At 38.0% G+C, this 22,222-nt stretch overlaps 2 protein-coding genes across 2 annotated transcripts; one reads left to right on the plus strand and one right to left on the minus strand.

The window, feature by feature from the left end:
- The first annotated feature begins 7,733 nt into the window (after positions 1 to 7,733).
- On the plus strand, positions 7,734 to 8,536 carry LOC131320876 (protein GLUTAMINE DUMPER 3-like). The gene has a single exon (XM_058351770.1). It carries the CDS (start codon positions 7,847 to 7,849, stop codon positions 8,339 to 8,341), a length of 495 nt encoding a protein of 164 aa, XP_058207753.1. The 5' UTR covers positions 7,734 to 7,846; the 3' UTR covers positions 8,342 to 8,536.
- A 5,095-nt stretch (positions 8,537 to 13,631) lies between these two features.
- LOC131320877 (probable 1-deoxy-D-xylulose-5-phosphate synthase 2, chloroplastic) lies at positions 13,632 to 20,586 on the minus strand. Its single transcript, XM_058351771.1, has 10 exons — positions 20,346 to 20,586; positions 19,665 to 19,859; positions 18,302 to 18,466; positions 18,029 to 18,179; positions 17,384 to 17,655; positions 16,547 to 16,820; positions 15,765 to 16,072; positions 15,277 to 15,558; positions 14,521 to 14,805; positions 13,632 to 13,992 (listed from the first exon to the last, which is right to left on the minus strand). The coding sequence occupies exons 1-10, from the start codon at positions 20,466 to 20,468 to the stop codon at positions 13,843 to 13,845; spliced, it is 2,205 nt and encodes a 734-aa protein (XP_058207754.1). The 5' UTR covers positions 20,469 to 20,586; the 3' UTR covers positions 13,632 to 13,842.
- Between the last annotated feature and the right edge of the window lie 1,636 nt (positions 20,587 to 22,222).

Below are 22,222 nucleotides of genomic sequence, written 5' to 3' on the forward strand. Positions count from 1 at the left end.
ATAATGAAAGTGCAATGATAGTACCCTTTGTTTATTGTATTTTTCCTTTTGCATAAAGTCGTGCTACTATCTCTGTCCATGCAGGGGATAGAGAGCTCTCTATGCCAAACTGTTTTTTTTTGCATCAATTATAGGAATTAATTAATTAGTTGGTGGAATGACAGCATCAATTTCTTCGTGAAATGCGATAGTGAAATGTACCTGCTCAACTTTTATTAATGGAAACACCAGCCAATATTTATTCATTTTCACTTGTAAAATAATCAATTGAGTCCTTTTTAGTAGTTATGCTTTTTGCACAATCCAACAAATTAAAGCAAAAGCTCTTTTTCATGTCCATCTGCCATCATCCCCATGTGCATTATGTTGTCTCGTTTTTTTTTTGTTTTTTCTGTTTTTGTTTTGTTTTGTTTTTACATTTTTTTCAAGCTGCATTGGCCTACATGATGCATGCTTTAAATCGAAATACGGATTACTTAATCACATGGCCTCCTCGTTTCATTGCATAGCAAGGGCTTGTTTGGTTATATATAGCTTATTATCCTATTCATTTATTTATACTGTATCTGAGTAAGATAATGAGACAATAAACTACTGTAATAAGCAATCATAACCAAACAGGCTCTAGTAGCTTTTTGTTTTTGGTGCTAAGGCACCTTTTTTGTTTTGTTTTTTCCGCTTCTTGGTAATCATTGTATTCAGAAAAAAGGGAGAGATATAGATATACTTCTTGGTTTCTTACACATATTTTCCATAGTATTAGTAATTAGGTTAGCAGTTGAAAACCTCCGGAGTACCATAGCAGGATCTCAATAATAAAGGAGGTAAAAAACCCTAGCTGCAACCATCAGTTTCCCTCCTTCTCTCCCTCCCCCCAGGGTTTCATCCTAATCGGGGCGGCGGGAGGGGGTTTCCCTCTCTCTGTCTCTTTCTGGTGTTTCGGTTTGTTTTTTCTGTTTGGGTGAAACCCCCAAACCCAGATTTATTTTGCGTTGGAGCTCGGTGCCCAGCATAAACTGGTGTTTGCAACAATGGTGCGGGATGCTGCAACAATGGTGCGGGATGCTGCAGCAATGGTGACGATCAGCGATGGTGTTGGCGTCCTTCTTCCTCGGTGGTCTTTTGACCACCAGATCGGTCTTCTTCATTCTCTCCAAAGGCGGCGAGGTCGGCGTGGTCTCTCGGTGTCCGATCATGTCAATTGTTGGGGTTTGTTCTGGTTTTGTTTGTTTTGGTTGTCCCTGTGTCTCTCCCTCGCGGGAGTCCCACCGTTCGGGGGTGTCGTTTTTTTTTTTTGGGTGTTGGTGTGTGTGAGTTGGGTTATATGAGATGTAGTAGTTGGTGTATGGTGTTGCATTGATGCTCTTCTTACGTGCGTGTATGGGGTTTGGAGGTGTAGGTCTTTGGATTGGCTGTTTTCTCCCTCGAAAAGAATATGCCCTATATTGTAAGCTCTTTGTTATCAATGGAAATCGTAAACTTTTGGAAAAAAAAAAAAATTAGGCCAGCAGTTTTCCTCAAATTCTCTAACCTATATGCTTGTGACCTTTCAACTAACTAAAACCACAAATTATGCGATTGCAATCCAAATCCACAAATTAGTGGTGATAACAAAAAGCTAGTATATGTAATCGTTTTCATATGTGGGAGGAGAGAGAACTTGTATTTGTATAGCTAGCTTATCCTTTTTTGTTCTAATATTCCTTTTCCTTTTCTTTTGTTTAAGAATAAGAATATATATATTATGTGTTGTGCCAATAGATTCCAACATTATCCCACTCAATGGAGTTGTTAATGGGTGGCCCCCAAATCTTTTCCTCAAATTAATTACTAGAATATACATATATAGCTTTGAATAAAGCCAAGTTAATCACAAGCTAGGATGACATAATTAATCCCTATCACCTCGAACCCTATTGTCCAATTAGGAAACAGGCCGGATTTGATTACATTTACTACTACTATATATTCATACTGAGATATATAATTGATCATAATTAATCTGATTCCCTTAATTACTTGTAAGAGCTAATTAAGTTAATTAGAGAAATGAGATTAATATATCGAGCACCCAAAAGCAATGATGGTCTGGTGGTAACCCACTTCGCCATCGATTAGTTTTAGTTAAGCATCCAAAACAAGACAATCGAGGTGGAGCTAATCCCACTTTCCAAAAGTTAATTCGATCGCATTGTCAAGTTTATTACTGGATACGCAAACAAAGTTATTCTTAAGCTTATCTACGTACTTGATTCGATTAGAAACGTCCTGATTCATGTTATATAATCCAGCGGTTTTTTTTATTTTTTATAATCGGATGTTCGGGCCATCTTGCACGCACATCGACTAATTTTGGGGCCTAAAGGTAATGACTGGGCATAAACCCTGGTGGCCCCAAGGTTTGAAATGTTCGGTTTCCGTGAGAATGGAACCTGTGACCTCATGGAGGAGGCTAAGGCGCACTTATTGTTCTCTAACAACCACTTGGCCAAATCTCTTGAGATTTATAATCTAGAGGTTCCCACTTATGGCCAATCGGTTATAGATTGAAACTCTCCGAGAAATCCAATAACCCGAATGGGCTGGTTTGGTCATAAAAAACTTGGAACTTAGGGTTCGTTTTCTCCAAAGGTCCTAGTTTCAACTCTTCTTTCTAGCGACTTTTGAAGCCACTTCATCTTCACGTGTAAGCTTGAGAGAGTTGGACTGGTACATCCTGCATTTAAAAAAAATGCTTATACATTAATTTCTAGAGCTTTATCTCTTAAAATCTACTAAACGCCACGTTAAATATATTAATCAACTTTGAATGGCTTGGGTGGGGATGCGGGAAAAAGTCTAACATATACTACTAATAATTAATATGATGCTTCTAATCCTAGAACTCATCAGGGTTACGCTAAATATTTGCAGAGGCCATATTGGATGGTGATTGTATTGGCCCATGCCCATGGAAACTCCGTCTTCAATAGCTGACAATGTGAAGACGCTTGTAAAAAGCCTAAAAAGTCTACGCAAAAGTCTTTTAAATATATATATAGAAGATGACTCCGCTCTGTTCATTTTCCATCTTTGAGAATAAAAAATTTACTCTTTGCACGGTTCTTGATAACTTTTTCTATCTATCTCTCTTCACTCATTATTACTCATTACATCAAAAATATTTCTCGGTGTTTTTTTTTTTTTGGATTTCATCTTCCGCTAATTTTGTTTCTTTGTTCTCTTAGCCTAGCTTTCTCCTTTTATAGGGTCTGAAGGTGTTCATTTGGTCGGGAAGGTTTGCTCGAAAAATTATTCAACCATCTTGTGCACCGTTACGTGGTGTCCCAATACTCTTTGTAGACACTGGAGAAGGGTGTTGAGGTATCACGTGTGGTGCCCCAGTACCCTTTTCTACCACATATTGTGGTGGGATCCAAGACAGAGTTTGTGATTTGCTGGAGGAGCCTGAGAAGGGACGTGACAGTGCTCCAGGGCACTAAATAGTTACTGGTATCGAGTCTTATTGCATTTTTTCGTCTTCGTTCACTTGGGGTTCCCCGAACCTTTCTTTCTCTCTTTAGCACAATTTCTTATAAATTTATTACTCCTCTCCCTCTCTCTCTCTCTCTCTCTCAATAACTTCAAAAATTGTAACTCCAAAAATCTCATGCGGACCCCATCTCATTCTCGCCCTCACGAATCCCGTGAGAAGCAACGGATACTTTGGTGCATTTACTTTACGTGTTCCAATTAAGTGTATTAATGTTGAGAGAGAGACAGAGAGAGATATGGTTGCAAGCTCAGCATTGCATTAAGGTCGTAGTTGCAAAACTGAAATGGTTAATAATGTAGAAGAAGACTAAAACGGGTACGTGTGATTTGCGGTGGCAGACAAGCAATTAAGGCACAAACTATTCAAATCATGCCAACAACTCTCGGAACCACCTCATCCTCACCCGTAAGGGTGTGAAACGACTGTAGAAGGGGCTATAGGAATAGTTCAAAGTGAGCTCAAGCTGACTCGAAACACCTTGCATTATAAAAAAAAAAAGATAGAAAGAAATCACCATAGTGCAAGTACGAAATGTGAAGTGAATCTAACATTTCGATTTCATGAGGCAGAATGAAAGGAATCAGAAGTTAATAACTTTTTGTTTTCTCCGACTTAAAAAAAAAATTGAAAAGAATCTGAACTCCTCAATTAGTTTTCCCAGCTGCTAGATCGAAGATGACATACTCAAATGTAATGGGTCCTACTCACAAGTGGTAAACATAATTACCTTCCACCAAAGCAATTTCTGTTAACATCGCAACGTCATTAGTTATGGACGGACCCACCGAAAATTAAACAATAAACATAATTAATTAATTTAATTACCCCCAAAAGAACAAGAAACAAAAGTATGCCGTGAAAGCGTTTTTCAAACACGTGATCCAAACAAACCATTAGAATCGTGAGAGTGAAGATTGAGAGCTCGAGCGCAACGCGTACGTCCCGAAGAAATGAATGTCGTACCGTATTCGTACGGTGGGCACAGTGACATTGTCCCTCAGATGTGATATTGACCGATGCTAAAGCCTTGTTTGGCAGCCAACCCACTAAAATTGATTCCAAGTACTACTGTCTCAGCTCTGGATTAAGTATGGAATAAATGCACCACTACCCAATTTGCGTTCGATGTTGATTTTAGTGTATTCTTAGATAGAAAATATATGACCCCATCAATCACCAAAAGTTCCTATCACTCTTTAAAGGAGAAAACAATTGCATAATATGAATGGGCTGTTGGGGCCAATTGTTGAGTCTCATCTCAAGATAATTTTATGATCAAAACAATGTGCCACGGCCATATATATTATTTTGACAAAAGTGCTTTTTTTTTTTTTTTGATATTTAGGAAACTAAGCGAAAAAAATGTATTTCTTGTCACGTGTTGTTCCATGGGGATACAATTTAAAAGTGATATCCTTCAAATGTTTTGATAGTACCCTGTAATCCCTTAAATATCAAAGAAAAATATAACATTTTCAACCGCAAAATTACTATGTACCTTTCCCTAGTTATTTTTACATTTCGATCATTTTCTGTAACGCCCTGATTTTTCGGGAGCAAAATAAAATAATTCTTTAGGAAAATTTTGCTAAATAAATAAAATTTTCCAAAACAAAGGTTTGGCTATTACAATCTCAAGATAAATTTACTAAATCAAAATACATTAACTTCAGAACTGACTCTAGGCTTGACACGAATCCCGAACATACTTGATCTCCGTTCCTGATATTCTTTTCGTGTCGAACTGCACTATCATAGAATCCCCTCCATTGAATCCTGCGCCGCTGGCAAATTGATCGCCGAAGCAAACGATTTGCCAGGACACAGATGTATCCGTGAGTGATAAATCACCCAGTAGAATAATCCAACCCAACCACCCCTCTTACTTTATAGCTAGCAAATAACAGGATAATAGTAATGCGAAAAAGTAAAACAGAGCTTTTTCCACATAAACCGGTTTATTACTATCCATTAACTTAATGCGTAATCTAAGATCTCATCCGCGAGATCTTTCCTCCCCAACCGCTAGCCATGCTCGGTCCCATGAGATCACTTCCCTTTGCTGTCGCAGATACACCTAAGTTATTTACCGAGTGTGCACTCCAATAACTACAACAAAGGGAAAGCTTATCATGCCTGAATCACAACTAGGGTTCGTTTATCTTATACACCACTTCACAATCATCACTGGACTCCCGCCAATCTATAAATTCGTCATTGGACTCCTGCCAGTTTCAATCTCATCATAAATCTCATCACATCTCAAAATTCCGCCTGCAGGTAATCTCTAAAAAGAAAAACTTCTCAATTTATCCATTACCTAGCACCGTCTAAGTGAATTCTATTTCGCATACCACCCCATGTTTCTAGGGTCCAATCTAGCATTCAAATCAAGTAGTAGTGCAACATACAATTAATCAAATAATAAACAAAACAATTAGTAAGTAATGCAATCACGCAACTTTTTATGAATAGGCCGTTGCCTTTAATCTCGTATGGCCAAGATGATAATAAGTAAGAACTTTTAAAAGAAATAAAAAAAATATTTTTTTTAGGCTCTCATTAATTATTTCTAAGTAATTAGTTTGATTAAAAACTAATTAAATATATTAATTAGGTAAAAAAATATTAGAATAATTAACATGACCTTAATAAGAGTCCTAAAGGTCCTATGCAACCAGTTGAATGTCAAAAGTTGGGTTCGGAGGATCGCGGGATTATTTTAAATAAAGATATTAAAAAAGTTGTCGAAAGTAAAATAAATGGATAATAAATTATTTAATAAATAAAATAGGTCGAGGTTAATAACGTTTCATCTTCGGAAGGTAAGAAGTATAAATAAAATTACTCGGGCATTAATAATAAAGTTCATAAGGTCATAAGATAATTTTAATTGGAAATACTGTAAAAATAACAATAAATAGTAAATTAAGTAAAAATAATAAAATTAACAAGATATCATCTTTGAGATGCGATGAGTCTAGGAAAAATAGTTTGGGTGGCAAAACGTTCTTCGGAAGGTCGTAAAGATTGTTTCGAACCATTTTTAATGCAACCGGTCCAAGTTCGCGGTGGGAGGCCCAGCCGTAAGGTTGAAAGCAGAATCGATTTTTTTGTTGTTTCGCGATGGTTTTGATGCATGGGTCCATTTGAGGCATATGGTTAAGCTTAAAAACACTTAAATATACTTAGAGAAGGGTTGAATAGGATTATAATACCTTGAATTCGATCGAAAAAAAATCCAGCGAACGGTTTTGGTGAATTTTGGCCGAACGGAACGATAGACTTTAATTCGGGACTGACTTCGGACAAGTGGGTGACGTTGCTGGGATGCTTCGGAACTTGATGGGGCGTGGTGTGAACAGAATTCGGGTTTGATGTAACATCCTTTTTAATTGAGGTGCTTAAATATTATATTTAATAACTTAAAGGACTAAATGGAACCTAAAAATATAGAGGTGGGGTGGAGTGGGGTGCAAGGAGGAAGGGGACAAGGTCGTATTTAATGGTTGTGAAAAGATAAAAAGATTAGCCTAAAAATAGGAATAAGGGGATGAATGGCTTGGTGTAGAGAGAGAGAGAGAGAGAGAGAGAGAGAGAGGCATACGGCTGGGAAGAAAAAATTGGTTTGGAAAAAATTTATGGTGTATGTGGTACACAATACACAAATGGAACCTATTCTAAAAGAAATCTTTATAACTAATTTACTAAAAATAATCTTGCCGGAATAAAATTTGTAAATCTTATAAAAAAAAAAAATTTGGGTCGAAAATTCGAGTTGTTACATTTTCACACCATATACTCACTTTCATGTTCATTTAGTTATTTTACATAACAAGAACATGACAACGGGGCGGCTTTTTTAAAAAATGAGGGTGTCTAATATCATTTCCTTTAAAATCAATTGGTTTTTTGGTGATCAGGACCTCCTGGAATATAGGGCTTTGTTTCGTTTTAAGTTTTGTATTTGAAACTGTTATCAATTCTTGCGAGTTCTATTTATAAGACTGCATGTATCCTAACGTTAAAAAGACTCCTTCAGACATACAATATATTTTAGAACATTGTATCCTAATGTTTTAAGTTTTGTATTTGGAGTAGTTAATATGCGTGTAAGCTGATTGAGGTATTAAAACATTATGTCCCTCTAGCTTTTGTGGCTATAAATACCACTTGAACAAATCCCATATTTGTCTTCTCAATCCATTCTATTCTATTCTCTCTCTCTCTCTCTCTCTCTCTCTCTCTCTCTCTCTCTCTACACTAGTCTCGTGAAACCATTCCCTTTTCCTCTAAAAACTTCAGCTGAAAATGATAAACGGAGATGCTCCTCTCGCACCAACACCGGCGCTGGCGCAACGGTCACCGTGGCACTCTCCAGTACCGTACCTCTTCGGTGGTCTTGCGGCGATGCTGGGTCTCATCGCTTTCGCACTCCTAATCCTTGCTTGCTCCTACTGGAAGCTCTCCGGTCACCTCAACGCTGAGGACGACAACAACAACAACAACTCCGCCGAAAGAGACGTCGAGCTCGGGGAAGCCGATGCCGACGAGAAAAGAAAACTACCCCCGGTGTTTGAAGAGAAAATCCTGGTGATTATGGCCGGACAAGTGAAGCCCACGTTTTTGGCCACTCCCGTCTCGAGCAGAAACTCCTCTTTTGGGAGTGTTAGTTCAGGTACTGGCGAAAAGGCTGATATATTGGACGGTTCTGATCGGACGGACGAAAAGAGGAAAGAGGGGAGGGGAGATCAGGTACAGGTAGGGAACATGGTAATCCATGAGGCCGAGGATCAGGTCCCTTGATTTGTTTGATCATTGACTCAGGATTGTTGCTTCTTTTTATTTTTGAAAGGCCGAAATTCGCTCAGGATTGTTGCTTGGTCAGGGTTTTTTTTGTAGCAATTGCCTTTTCTTGTGGTGTTTCTTTTTTGGAAATTCCGGAAATGTAAGTATCTTTTGGAGAAGGTGAAATGGAAGAGTTGAGCTGTCTTTTGCACATTTTTTTTTGGGTAATTCTTTTCTTTTTTACTATCTTAGAAAGTTAATAAATAAAACACAACTGGATAAGAAGAATGATGCTGCATCCTCTAATGTTTTCCTTTGAAATAAAACGACTACAAAAGAGTATACTTCCATGTCAAAATATTCCACACAAAATGAGATGGAAGTAGGATTTGGACTTGAAGAAGAATTTGGGGACCTTGTAGTTCCTATGGGTGTTGTCTCCTTTCGGGCTGTCCAATTTCGGCAACAGACGGCTCAGATTTCATCTCGGCAATAAACGGTTCGACGGCTCAGATAGATTTGTTCGGCAAGCTAAGATTTTTTAAAAATGATTTTTATGAATAATCTTATTTTTTCTACCTTCGGAGAACATTTGTTTCGAGAAATAGAGCCCTCCAAAATACTACTACCCATGCCAATATATACTTTCGGAGAATATTATACTATAGTGGACTATGAATGACGCTACATTTGTATTTGGGTAGATGACAAGTGACCGTTTGAGGCTGTGTGGAAACCTGAAACATAGCAAAATACAATTGCTACTTGGGGTCAGCTAGATGAAGATCTGTTGTGTTGGAGTTATTGAAATGCCAGCTTCTGTATTATCCTATCCCAGTTTTGTTCACATTTCACACCTGTGGTCATGTGGTAGCCCCAAGTGAAAGTTTCATGATCAAACTGAAACACAATACTTTTGGCAAAGTTTGGAGCGTCTTTCAGAATCCATTCTGAAGCTGATACATTTTATCCATTTGACAACGGATGAGTTCTCAAGGATTCTTTTGCTCTGGAAGTTCGTATCTTTTAAACATGCTTGATGTTTTTACCTCTTGTATCTTTTGTTGCACTGACTTTGGAATGTAGTAACTCTTTATTTATCTATGAAGTTTTTCTTTGTTGTCAAAAAAAAAAAAATACTTTCCTTTTTCAAAAAATCTAGTTACACAACATTTTAAACACAACACTAAACTCAATCTCTCACATACATCATGTGGGGCCCACACATATACGTGAGAGGTTGTGTTTGGTGTTGTGTGGGTCCCACACCTATGCGACAGGTTGTTTTTGGATTGTTGTGTATGTGGCATAATTGATTTTAACAAACTGTGTAGAGAATGGTGATTTATTTTTTTTGAACTTTGGTATTCGGGTCAGTTTATGCACTTCGACTAATTTTGGGGCCTGATCCACCAGATCCGGGAACATTGTGGTACACCTTTGCACTACATGTGTGACGTGCAATATCCCAACCATATATCTATCTCAACGATCAATGGTCCGGATTTAAAAATACTTTTAAGGGTGAGTCTTTTTTAAATTCGAACCACTTAAACTACTCTTGGACAGCTGGGATGATATCCTACAGCCTTGCAATGCACCCCTACACTACAGAGTCACCGATTCCAATTCCACTGCTCACTTGCGGGGAGCCGAATTTAAGTCAGAGGACAGCTCCATATGGGCTGGTCTCGAAATAATTGATAGAACCTGAGAAGTTTTGAATATGAGAACTTGGTAGAGAGCAAATTCCAACTCTCAAGCCTTGACAACTAGGCCATCACTTCGGGTTGTGAAAAGTGATTTGTTATGAATCTAGACCCGCATTTATTGGACAGCTAATTTTGATAAATTTGAGAAAAAGTACTAGAATACGTTATTATATGTATGCTATCAATGGTAGTACTAATTATTCTATGAATCAAATACTACTTATTATTCCTTTACTGTGAGAAAGCATGCTTGATATCTTCACTTTTCTCGTCGTATATATGAGGGATTCATTAGTTCTATGTTTATGCAAAATTGGATGCCTTGGAGATGACGACATAGGAGTGTTATTGCGCCAATTCAAATCTTGATTTGATTAGATTCTGACTCTCAAATCTCGATGCACCACATCTCTTGATAATACTACTCAATTAACCCCCACTAGCACTAGCCAGTGTGGAAGGAAGTGGCTGCTGGGTGCTTGGCGTCATCAAATTTTGGGGAACAAAAATGTCCCAACCTACCACAACTTGTCGCAAAGAGATTCAGCAAGCAAGCATTATCTGTTTAGAGGTACGTCATCATCAGCATTTGCCTGCTTTTAATTCACTTACACATTCTTGTGAACAAGGGAAGGGTTACAGTAGCAGAATTGTTGAAAGATATATTTCCAAGATTGGGTTTTGAATCTCTGTGTATTAGGAAAGTATTTGGGTTAATCTTTGTTTGTTTGTGCAGGCGATCGAGGATGACACGATTTCCTGGTGACTCATGGAACGTGTCTTAGCCTTAGAGGCTCCAACGATTTTTGTACTAGCATTCTTTCTACCCCTTTTTCATAAACAAAACTTAAATGTTTTCATGGTTGGATTCTAACAACTTTTAAGTACCTTAAAAACTCTATTTATGATATATAATAGGTCTTGATACGATTTAAAATGAGTAATATAGGAGCATTTTACTGAAATGAATTGCTTTTTGAACAACTGAAGATAAAATATTCACTTCTTTTACTTTGCAAATAATTTTTGATCCAAACTACTTGGGTTAGAAGTAACTTGAACAAGCCTCCTAATAGTTTGAACCATGCGCAAATCGGAGTTCGGGAGCATCCGGGACAAGTCGGCAAAGTTCGACCCGTTGTGCCACTTTATTCCGCCTCAGGCGCAAGTTTATGCGCCCCAGGCGCATTTCAATGCGCCCGGGCGCATCCTCAAAGCTGCAAAACGGGTCAAATTTTAAGGGCTTGCCCTGGATACTCCCGAACTCCGTTTTGCACGTGATTTGGACCATTAAAAAGCTTGCTAAATGTACTTTCTAACCCAAGTTGTTTACGTAAAAATTCAATGTACATCAAAAGATGTGACCATGTTATTCTTGGTGGATCAAAAAACTATTCATTTTGGTGAAACACTTGCATCTCTCTCATTTTAAATCGAATCATGACCAATTATATAATGATAAAAACAGTTATCAAAGTACTAAAAAAGTGATGAACACACACAACGAAAATAATAATGTTTAGCTTATGAAAAGTTGGTCAAAAGGTGGCCGATTGTTTAGATGGAGGTGGTGGTTTGGATGTATTGATGAATCTTAACCTTGTGATTATTAAAATTCTTAAATTCCTCAACAGAGTGTTAATTGAACATCGAAGCGAATCGGTGGAGGCTAATAACGTCTTGAGGAAATCGATTACATGCCTTAGAAGTCATTCCTTGGAAAACCAAGAAGTTGTCGTAGATAGTAAAAGAGAACTTCAGTACACACTAGCAATATACCCACACAGAGTGAGAGAGATGCGGCAGACAGAGAATGCACTTCCACAGTACTAGTACGACCTTTTGATTTTAATAGAGGCATCCATTAATCAAGTTTGGAACAATAAGCACAGTGTTCTGCTTACTACTACTTTGTAGATAGGCTGTATATGCGAATAAAACTGGTGTAGATGCCTCCAATGTCCCGATGATCATGAAGGGCATTATGTTTGAATGGTGTCATATCGAAGTTCAACAAGGATTTAGCAGCCCATTTCACTTTAACCAGCTAACTTAAGCCCAAAAATCATTAGCCCAATTTACTCAAGTCCATCGTGAACTACGGACTTAAATTGCACACTTCTTTTCTTCATAGGGTGAAAATCAACTGAAACAAGCGATCCATAACGCTGTTTTGCGTACAGAGTGGGGTGGAGAAGAGGCCCACGATGAGGGAAGTGGTTGAGCTATTGAGAGGGAATGATGCATGCCAAACTCCATCACTCAAGGTAGGGAAAATGAGAATTGGAAGTATTAGATATGGAGAGGACTTTTATGGCCTTAGACCAGGCCAGTGATGATGAAGATGGTTCTGCTTATGATGAAAAGTAGTGCTTTTGGGGTTTTGATCCCACATATCCCATTGGTATGCTTACTCTGCAATCATGAAAGACCCCTTGTAAAGGACATGGAGATACTTGAAGAATTTCCAAACATGTGTGCTAGAAAGAGATCCAGTGGTTGCCGTTTAATTTGACATACCGTTGATTTGAAAATGCACATTTTTCCCGACCAAGGGGTTGAGGGAATTGTTACGGTTTGGATTTTAGAAACAGAAGTACGTGAAGACAATGTGATAAGCATATGGCTGTCATTCTCGTTTAGACTTTTGAGCAAGTGTTTTTCAGTGTAAAAGGAAAGGAGTTGCGAACCAGATATGAACTGATATGTTTAGCAAGCTGATTGATAACCAAGTATTTTCACTACTAGAGATCAAAAACGTATATGTACAGAGGATATGTAAAACCTTTTGTAAAAGTTATCAGTGAATTTGGTATAGATTGTTAGGACCATGGTTCACGGTCTCTTTGTGTTGGCAAATTCCAAGACAAAACACATTTATTTGTATCCCATTTATTGAGTTGTATTTTATTTATTTTTGTGTCTGTTTAGGAAATAAAAGGAATTGTAATTGAGAGTGACTGTTTCGTACAGATAGGAAAGGAAAGAATTGTTCTCATGAGGAAAGAAATAGGTGCTCATGGAAAGACTTGCTGGACATGGTAAGGATTTGCTGCAGATGGAAACAATCTTTCGGTAATTGCAAGGCGCGGTAATCTATTATGGCATGAGATTTTTTGATTGCCGGGTATGTTCTGATTATATAAGGACGATGGGTTAGAGAATAAAACAGGTAGAGAGAGCTGCCATCAAAGGTTTCGAAAACCCATATCATTTGAATATAGAAAAGACGATCAGCTCTTGGGTTCTATTGATGCACCTCGAAAACTAATAACGTCATGCTCTAAAAGATTAACTTCAAGGGGTTTTCATCTACATCTACAATCGGTTCCTAATCTAAGGCCTTTCGTGGAGTTCGAAAGACATCTTTGGAAGGCTCGTGGATTCGAGGCAACGGCGGTCAAGCATTCAGAGAGGTGTGCGTGGATTCGGCAAGAGCGTCTAGGTTTAGGTTTGTGGAGTTCAAACTTATCGTAAGAGTTCTTGTAACCTCATGTTTAGTAGTGCTTGATTTCTTTCTGTGGTTTTTTTCCCGTTTAGGGTTTTCCACGTATATCTAGTGTTCTTCATTTCTATTATTGCTTGATTATTCAGTTGGTAGCAAAATAGAAATTTCAGTATAGATAATGCAAAAGCAAGGTTTATAAACATAGTTACATCATATATGAGTTGTACAAAACGCGGGGTTTTCAACTGATACCACCACGTTCCCTTTCATTTATTTACAGGGAATAAGAGAACTATTCCCAGATGATTGAGCATGCAAAGTGCTTAGTTTGAGCTCTCTTTTTTTCTTAACGGAAATCTCTATAAGTTGAGAAGACGGAGGCTCTCCTTGCTGCCCACGAGGGACAAAACAGTGGCAGCAATATGTTTGGAACTGAGTCCAGCCTCTTCAATCTGGTCTCCATGTGCTCCATGGTCTATGTATCTGTCTGGAAGAACCATAGCTCTCCACTGCACCATCAAAACGATCCCATCTATCAGTTATTTCGTAACAATGCCCCATTTAGATTGGGTGGTATGGAGAAAAAAGAAGAAGAGAAAGATCATCTTTCTCCTCCCAAATCACCTGTTTGGATAGTTTCATAGAAGAAAAATATAGGGAAATGGATAAAAAAAAAAAAACCAACAAATTGATATTGATGCTATCAAAGAATGGAGACAGTTAGAGATAAGGATAAGGAGTAAGAAGATGATCTTTTCTCCTGACTTCTTATCTAAATTGCCTCCAAGGAGAAAAGACATAACCTCTCTTTCTTTCTTTTATCTCCTGGTTTTCCAAAACACGAATTCATAGAGAGGAGTGGTAGAAAAGGAAATAGGTGAATAAAATAAGCTAATATACATTTTGCTTTGACTATAACACTCCCGTTTCCTTTCTCTCCAAATCGTAGTAGAAACCAAGATCCAAACAGAGCATAAGTCCTCCATGAAAATTTTGCATATGGGAATGAGGTGAACTAGGAAGTGAATGATTATTACCTTGAGATTTCCATCAAGCAATCCGTTCAACCCCATGTAATGGGAGACATGAGAGCTGAAACCTCCAATGGATCCTTCTTCCACAGTGATAAGAACCTCATGCTCTTGAGCTAGTTGTCTTATCAAATTCCCATCAAGAGGTTTGCAAAATCTTGCATCGGCCACAGTTATTGAAATGTCAAGCGCTTGAAGCAGCTGTGCGGCTGCTAGACAGTTTTGGACTATTGTTCCGTAGCCCAAAATGGCCACCCTGCTTCCCTCTCTTACCACTCTTCCCCTTCCAACCTTTTTTGTTAACAAATCACAGTTAGCAAAAAGAAAGCAAAAAACTAAATTAAGAATATGGATCCGTCAGTAATTTAAAAAGAGTTCATACATGTATAGATATGTAAAATTGTAAACCTATAAGTAATAAACATACATGTACCAAGACATCTAAAGGTAAACTATGCTTTCCATGCGGAAAGAAATAGGTATTCTCACGTTGACCCTAGAACGTTAACATTTCACTAATGTTGTCCTTGTACTATTAGATTTTGTCAACCGGTCTAGTTAGTTGGTAATTTAGTTGGTAATTGCAGCGAGTCTTCCTACAAAAAAAAAAAAAAAAAAAGGCCATGTGGCACTGATAGAAGGATGAAACTGGAAAAAAAAATGAGGAAAATGAAAAAAAATTGGCTCTTACAAGCTACACCGACAACGTTCTAAGAGATGTTTCGTGAATATTAGTCTGTAAATCAGCTATAATCAATGTACCTCCAAAGGGATGCCTTTGTTGTTCAGTGGAAGAATGGAGCCAATGCCGTTGCCTCTAGGGTACCTAAAGCAGCTAGGCCTATCATCAATGGCTGCAGCTGTGGCCACCATGTGCGTGAGTTCAGCCTCACAAGAAGGAGCCATCACCACCATGTTTGGTAAACAAGCCATGAAAGTGGTGTCAAAAGCTCCGCAATGGGTGGGACCATCTGCACCAACAAGGCCGGCCCTGTCCATAGCAAATCTCACTGGGAGCTTTTGAAGATCCACATCATGAACTACCTGCACCATCATCAATAAGACCATAATCATCAGCAACTACTTCAAGGATACAATCAATTTGTTTCTCTCAAAATCAATGTTTACGCACATAAATTTGCAGTTACAGAAGTATAGTAACAATGGCTTCTAAAATGAGTGCGTCGGAATAAATAGAATTAAGAGTGCAAATTAACTGAACCTTCATATCCAAGAATACTGCTATTCACCTGATCGTAACCTCTCTGTAGAAAAGAAGAGTAAATGGCACAAAAGGGCTTGAGACCTTCAGTGGCTAGACCAGCAGCAAAGGTCACAGCATGTTGTTCTGCGATTCCAACATCGAAACATCTATCCGGGAAGTGTTTCTGAAACAGATTCAGCCCAGTTCCTCCACCCATTGCAGCATGAATGGCTACTACCTTGTCATCACTCTCTGCCTCTGCAATTAAGGACTCCGCAAAGTACTGAGTGTATGAAAGGGTCTTTGGTTTGGCCTTGAATTGCTTCCCTGACTTTGGATCGAACTTCACCACTCCTATAAAGTACAAAACAACCCACTTAGCCAAATGCTCCAAAAATGAATACGTGTATCCTTAAAAGTTGTTGATGTACAAGAAGAAGTGGCAGTACAATGTTTTTAGAACATTTTTCTTTTTATTGGCTTTTTTAGAATTTACCAGGATCAAAGCATAACTTTTCAACTAGCATGTAATCATTCAAATGTGATAGTTTCAGTAAATAATGAATCTAAGCACAACCCAGATGTTGTTCCCAAAAATTTAGCAGACAAAATTCAGTACTTTTGCTATTCTTAGTAAGCTTGTAAGCCCCCGGGCAAAGTTAATTCTTGATCACTGTCCTATTTTGTTGTGGATAGAAGGTCCTTTCTTATGAATTCGACTTCATTTCGTCTACAATAACAGCAACTAGTTCTTGTTTAATACTCCATTCCAAAGCATTGGCTGTCCAATGAATATAAGTATAAGCATATGCATATAGAGTTTCGCACCATGCATTTTATCAGCTGCGACTTCAGCAGGAGCATATCCCTTTCCCTTCTCTGTTACAATGTGGATGAGAACTGGACCAGGGGCAGGCATGGCCTTGATCTTCTTCAAGATACGAACTAGGTCTTCCACATTATGGCCATCCACAGGACCAATATAGTACAATCCAAGTTCCTCAAATAAACAACCCTCAGATCCAGCAACCATCCCTCGCATGTACGAATCCACTTTGGCCGCAATTTTGTGTGTCTGGCTTCCTATCTGCTTGGTGATGCCCTACCATTCGATCACAGATAGGTTAGCTTCTTGTAGCAGAAAAGTGGAGAAGATGAGGGCACAAAGTAAATGCATTGTAGGCAGTAAGGTGCCTTTGGGCTAAATTTTATGCATCTTTTTGCCAAGGTCTTTCTAGTTGTCGAAGGGGTGGCCTATAAACGGTTCCATTTGTTTTATTTCCTACCATTTCATATTAGACCTAAATCCATTCATTCTAAACCTCAACACCATCTTTTTGGGGCAAAAAAAATGATTAGGCAAACAGACTACTTCACATATCCGGCAAAAAAGAAAAGAAAAGGGGGGGGGGGGGGGGGGGGGGGGGGGGTATTTCTCAAACCACCCCTATTTCAAGGCACCCCACCGCATATATGTTGGGACTTGGGGCTAAAACAAAGGTTCTATGGTGTGGTACACGGAAAGGGTTGTATTGGTTTTCTATAATACCCGTTTGCTAAACATGTTTTTTTTTAATCTTTCTGAAAAAAGAAAGCGGAAAACAGAAATCAGAAAAAGGTCTGCATACAAGCAAGGGTAAGGTTAGAGAGGGAGAAAAAAAGTACTTTTGCAGCTTCGCGTAGTTGACGGATCTTTCTACTCGACTGCAGTCTGGTGAGGGTTTTGCTTAGAGCTCCAACAGGAGGGGCAGGGCCGTCAACGGTGGCTGTGGGCAGAGAAACCTGGCCGTTATCATTCAATATGATAATGAGGTTGCTGTCAAGGTATCCTGCATTGTTCATGGCCTCGTATGCTTGTCCTGCCGTCATCGCTCCGTCGCCTATCACCGAGATTACATGGTTGTTCTTCCCCAACAAGTCCCTTCCCACCGCCATCCCTGCAACATGTAAAACATAAATTATCCGAAAATGAAAAGGAAATGTACAGAATCCCAAGCAAATGAAAAACAAATATGAGAGTTCATGGATTACCCCAATTGTTATACTGACACTGTAATTTTGCTATTTTATTCTTGAATGTTGATGTATACTGATGATTTATTCACAGTTACTCTTTATCTAGTCAAAATTCAGGATGAAACTCTGTATTGTTTTTGGGAAAATATCTAATTTAGAAGATGATTTTCCATTTCTTTTATTAGCATTTTCGTATATAGTGTAACTTTTTCTTTGGTTATTAAATCAAAATATTGGTCATAAGTTTTTGACCCCGCTGTTCAAAATTCCTAGCTCGGCCCCAGTGTAACATACCTAAGCCAGCAGAAATGCTAGTAGAACTGTGGCCAGCTCCAAAAGCATCATGTACACTCTCCTCCCTCTTTGGGAAACCTGCTAGCCCACACGTTTGTCGTATGGTGTGCATTCTTGATCTCCTACCAGTCAATATCTTATGTGGGTATGTCTGCAATTTAAATTTAAAAAAAAAACACCTTTATTGACTATCGGAAGAACACATGAACCAACCATATATTCCTTGTTATCTGCAAATGTAACGTATAGGAAGGAGTAGTGTAAATTAAGCACCTGATGTCCAACATCCCATATGATTTTGTCTTCAGGTGTGTTGAATACATGGTGAAGTGCAACAGTTAGCTCGGCTACTCCTAGGCTTGAACTCAGGTGACCTCCAGTCTTCGACACCGTATACACTATGTCTTCTCGGAGTTCATCTGCCAACTTCTCAAGTTCCTGAAACCAAAATAATAATAAATAAATAAACAAAAACAAAATCAACGTTATTAGTATACCGAGAATATTAGATTGTTAACCACCAACTCATTTAAAAATTTAAGCTATTAGAGAAAGAGGCCGACCACTTTATTATTTATATTCGCAACAGAGAAAATGTCAATTAGTCTAGCACTTCTGTCTGACTCTCCTCCAGATAGGCGCCTATCTTGCCCTTCTCGGCCCCTTTCTCTAATAGCTTAAATTTTTGCTCAAAACGATGTCGTTTTGGAGCAAAAAATGCTCGGCCTGCCCATCTCATCCGTTGATTTGCGAAATCAACGGCTGAGAGGGGGTCGGACAAGAAGGGCCAGCTTATGGCAAAGGCAAGACACCCCCCCCCCCCCCCAAAAAAAAAAAGTTGAAAATGAGGGCCTCCAAAATTCTTGGATCCCTATATATATATATGTATGTATATATGGCCAAAAAAAAAAAATTGCACTAGCCTCATTTACACAAAATAGGCCCAATTAAAATTTAGGAGTACAAAATAGGCCCAAATGGTGGAATTACTCATTAGAAACACTAAGGCATTAAAAAAAGAAAAGAAAATAAAGGACGGCCGGAAGAATATATCGCGCCAATCCAAACGCAGCGAGCTGCAAACGCTTCATGTTTCATGCTTGAGGAGTCGAAGGGAAGGGAAGACAACGACCGACGACCGTGGATGGAAAATACTTGCATACAGAATTCCTTGATCAAAAATTATCTTCGGTCAACCATGTCTCAAGAAAGATTAAATAGATTGGTTATATTGTCTATCAAGAAGGAGTTGGTGAAGAAGCTTGACTATGGAGACTTAATTAGTATATTTGCAGCAAAAAGTGTGAGAAGACTAATTTTCAAATGATGAATTTTGAAATATTGTAATAGTTGCATTTTTTTGGGGATAATTTTATATATATATATATATATATATATATATATATATATATATATATGTTTCTATTTTGTAATGGTAAATCTTTTGTAATGGTTTTTTTATAAGACTCTTTGAAAATCACTTTTGTATGAAAATATAGGAAGGCCTCGTTCAAGAGGTTCGTTTCCGACTTCCAAAATTTATGAGCCCGCCTTGCGAACAGGCCCCTGTTCAGAAGAGGGTCGGACAGGAGATCTTGCGCCTTCGGTAATTCATACGTGCATGCTATTAAAGTACCTGAAGGGAGAGATTCTTCATGTGAATAGGGTAGTTAACGGTGTCTAAGATTGGAGTGAAGGGCTTCTCTCCGGAGAAATTCAGGGCTTTTACGAACTGTCCATTCTCCTCTTGGGCTTGCTGGATCACTTCGTTTCTGAGGATGTTGTTGTCAATTGCATGACTGTTGTCCCAACTTGCTGTCGCCTGACAAAACTGTAGTGTAGACACAATTTATATTAATAGAGATGGAAACCACACACCAAGTTTTAGCTATATTTATTGATTCTGAGGTAATTTCTTAGAGGTGTCCCAATATACTAATATCTGCTCACAATGGAATATCCATAGATAAAAGTAGCCTATTATTAGTTGGTAGTATAAATGAACAATTTGTGACAACTCTAAACACTCCCCTCGGGTAACAAATTAATCCAATCTTCCAAGTTTTCATTCAGGCTCCTGAATATATTTCGAATGAAAACTTCCAAGATCAACTACTTATACATATTTAATTAAGTTGACAAAGACTTAATCCACGTAAGTTGTACGGAGAGCACCTTCATTGACAGCTATCAGATGCTACTGGTACCTTTTGTCTTCGTTTTTTTGGGGTCAAATTAATGTGTGATTAATTTTGTACTCACATTTTGAACATCAGAGAGAGAGAGAGAGAGAGAGAGAGAGAGAGAGGTTGAATACCTTTTGCCTTTTGGTTGCAAGAGAGGTACTTATGGTCGCGCTTAAAGGATTCAAAGAAGAATACCCATCTTGAGAATGGAGCAATGGGAGGAAACTGGTTTTCAGAACTACAGAAGAAGCCATTCTCTCTCTCTCTCTCTCTCTCTCTCTCTCTCTCCTGCGACGATGAAGAAGCAGCAGAAGTGGCTTTTCAGTGATGGATGAAGTAGTAGGAGAAGTGGTTCTGTGGGAGAAAGTGTTTGCAATTGCAATGCTTTTTATAGAGCAAATTACTCTTGAAAACAGTACCACTCTCCTTGAAACCAAGAAGTTGGATCAGTGCCTTTTTAATTGACTGACACGTGGATTATTTCGTTGATCCAAGACACTAGCATAGCTTTGGTTTTACTAGGAAACAACTGCATATTGAATTATGTGCCTTCCCTACGAGTGTACCATATTGGATCATATTAAGCTGATACATAGATAAATAATGATATCGAAAGTCTAAAATTTCATTATGGCCAATATAATAGTTTTTATTTAAAACTCTGATGCCCTATAATCTTTTTGATTTTCAAAAGTCAACTAAAGCTTCGAAAAGAAAGTTATTATAGTCATGCATACAATTGGTGTTTTAAACAAGGAAATGCACCTTATAATCTATTATGACCAATTCCTATTAGGTATCGTTGTGTTTAATAATCAATTTTTTGCCCACTCCACTGCTTCAACGGCCACTACTTGACCGCTACGGCCGATTCATGTGCTCTGGTGACAAAAATTGCTTTAAAAAATTTCATGATCGCTACACTCAATTTCCGTTACGTATCATTCGATACTCCAACCACTGTTAAATTATATACAGCTACCGCTACTTAGTCTGCTACCAGCATTTAAAACATTGGTTGGTATCCTATCCTATGCAAGAGAAAAGATTGATACGGTTGTCAAGACTTGCAAAAACCGAAATATTGATCGGACTAGAGTTCAATTTGACCAACAAATTTTTGTAGTTTTGTGTAATGTAAAACGTGTGTTGTGACAGAGTAAAATTTTTCACTGTGTGATCACATATATATATGTCCGGATGCGCCAATTTTTCCACGAGATTACTGTCGCTTTCGTACGTTGGAAGGAGACCTCGTTCCACATAAAAAGTTAGAATCACGTTGTACTATGATATTCCACCACACAAAAAATGAGGAAATCAAATGTCTTTTTTTAATGGTTTGGATTTTTGTTATTGCTTTCCCTGTCCCTGTTTTCCTGAAAGGAAACCATTCAAACAAATGAGAAAATTATTGGGTTCCGCCCATGTGATAATGCTCTGAAAAAAGGACAAGAAAAGGAACCCAAAGAATTTGTCTAAGGGTGGATTTAGATTAAAAAATTGAGTGTGACTTTTTTTCGTCTTTATTCAAAGAAATTTGTATTTGTCAGTTTTGTGTCAATTTTTTTGTGACTTATTGGTTTGTCTCGACGAGAGCAACTGAAAAAATAAAAGAAGTTTGATTGAAACTCAAAATTTTTAAAAAAAATATTTTGGCTTATTTTTTGTCTTTTTAAAAATATTATGGGTTCCGATAAAAGATTTATACTTTTTGACTTATTTTGTCTTTTTAAAAAAAATTTATGGGATCCGATAAAACTTCTTTTACTTTTTCGGTTCCTTTCGTTGAGACGAATCAATAAGTCACAAAAATTTAATGCAAAACTAAAAAATGTAAAAAAAAATTAAATAAAGACAAAAAAAAAAAAAAAAAGTCACTCCCTACTTTACCCATCCTAAAGAAAACCTATCTACAGTTCTACACAAATAGTTCCGCCAGAAGAAGAACTGAAGGCAAACAATTTTGATAGGTTTATGACGTTGGACATATAACTCCAATGTTTGA

Source organism: Rhododendron vialii, chromosome 3a (genome assembly GCF_030253575.1).
Source record: "Rhododendron vialii isolate Sample 1 chromosome 3a, ASM3025357v1".
NCBI lineage: Eukaryota > Viridiplantae > Streptophyta > Magnoliopsida > Ericales > Ericaceae > Rhododendron > Rhododendron vialii.

What these genes read in the sequence shown, in the direction of transcription:
- LOC131320876 (XM_058351770.1), top strand. Translation starts at nt 7,847, where the DNA reads ATGATAAACGGAGATGCTCCTCTCGCACCAACACCGGCGCTGGCGCAA.
- LOC131320877 (XM_058351771.1), bottom strand. Translation starts at nt 20,468, where the DNA reads ATGGCTTCTTCTGTAGTTCTGAAAACCAGTTTCCTCCCATTGCTCCAT. An exon ending in TATGGGATGTTGGACATCAG is followed by an intron (nt 18,180 to 18,301) that starts GTGCTTAATTTA and finishes TTTAAATTGCAG; the next exon opens with ACATACCCACATAAGATATT. An exon ending in TGCTTGATGGAAATCTCAAG is followed by an intron (nt 13,993 to 14,520) that starts GTAATAATCATT and finishes TTGATGGTGCAG; the next exon opens with TGGAGAGCTATGGTTCTTCC.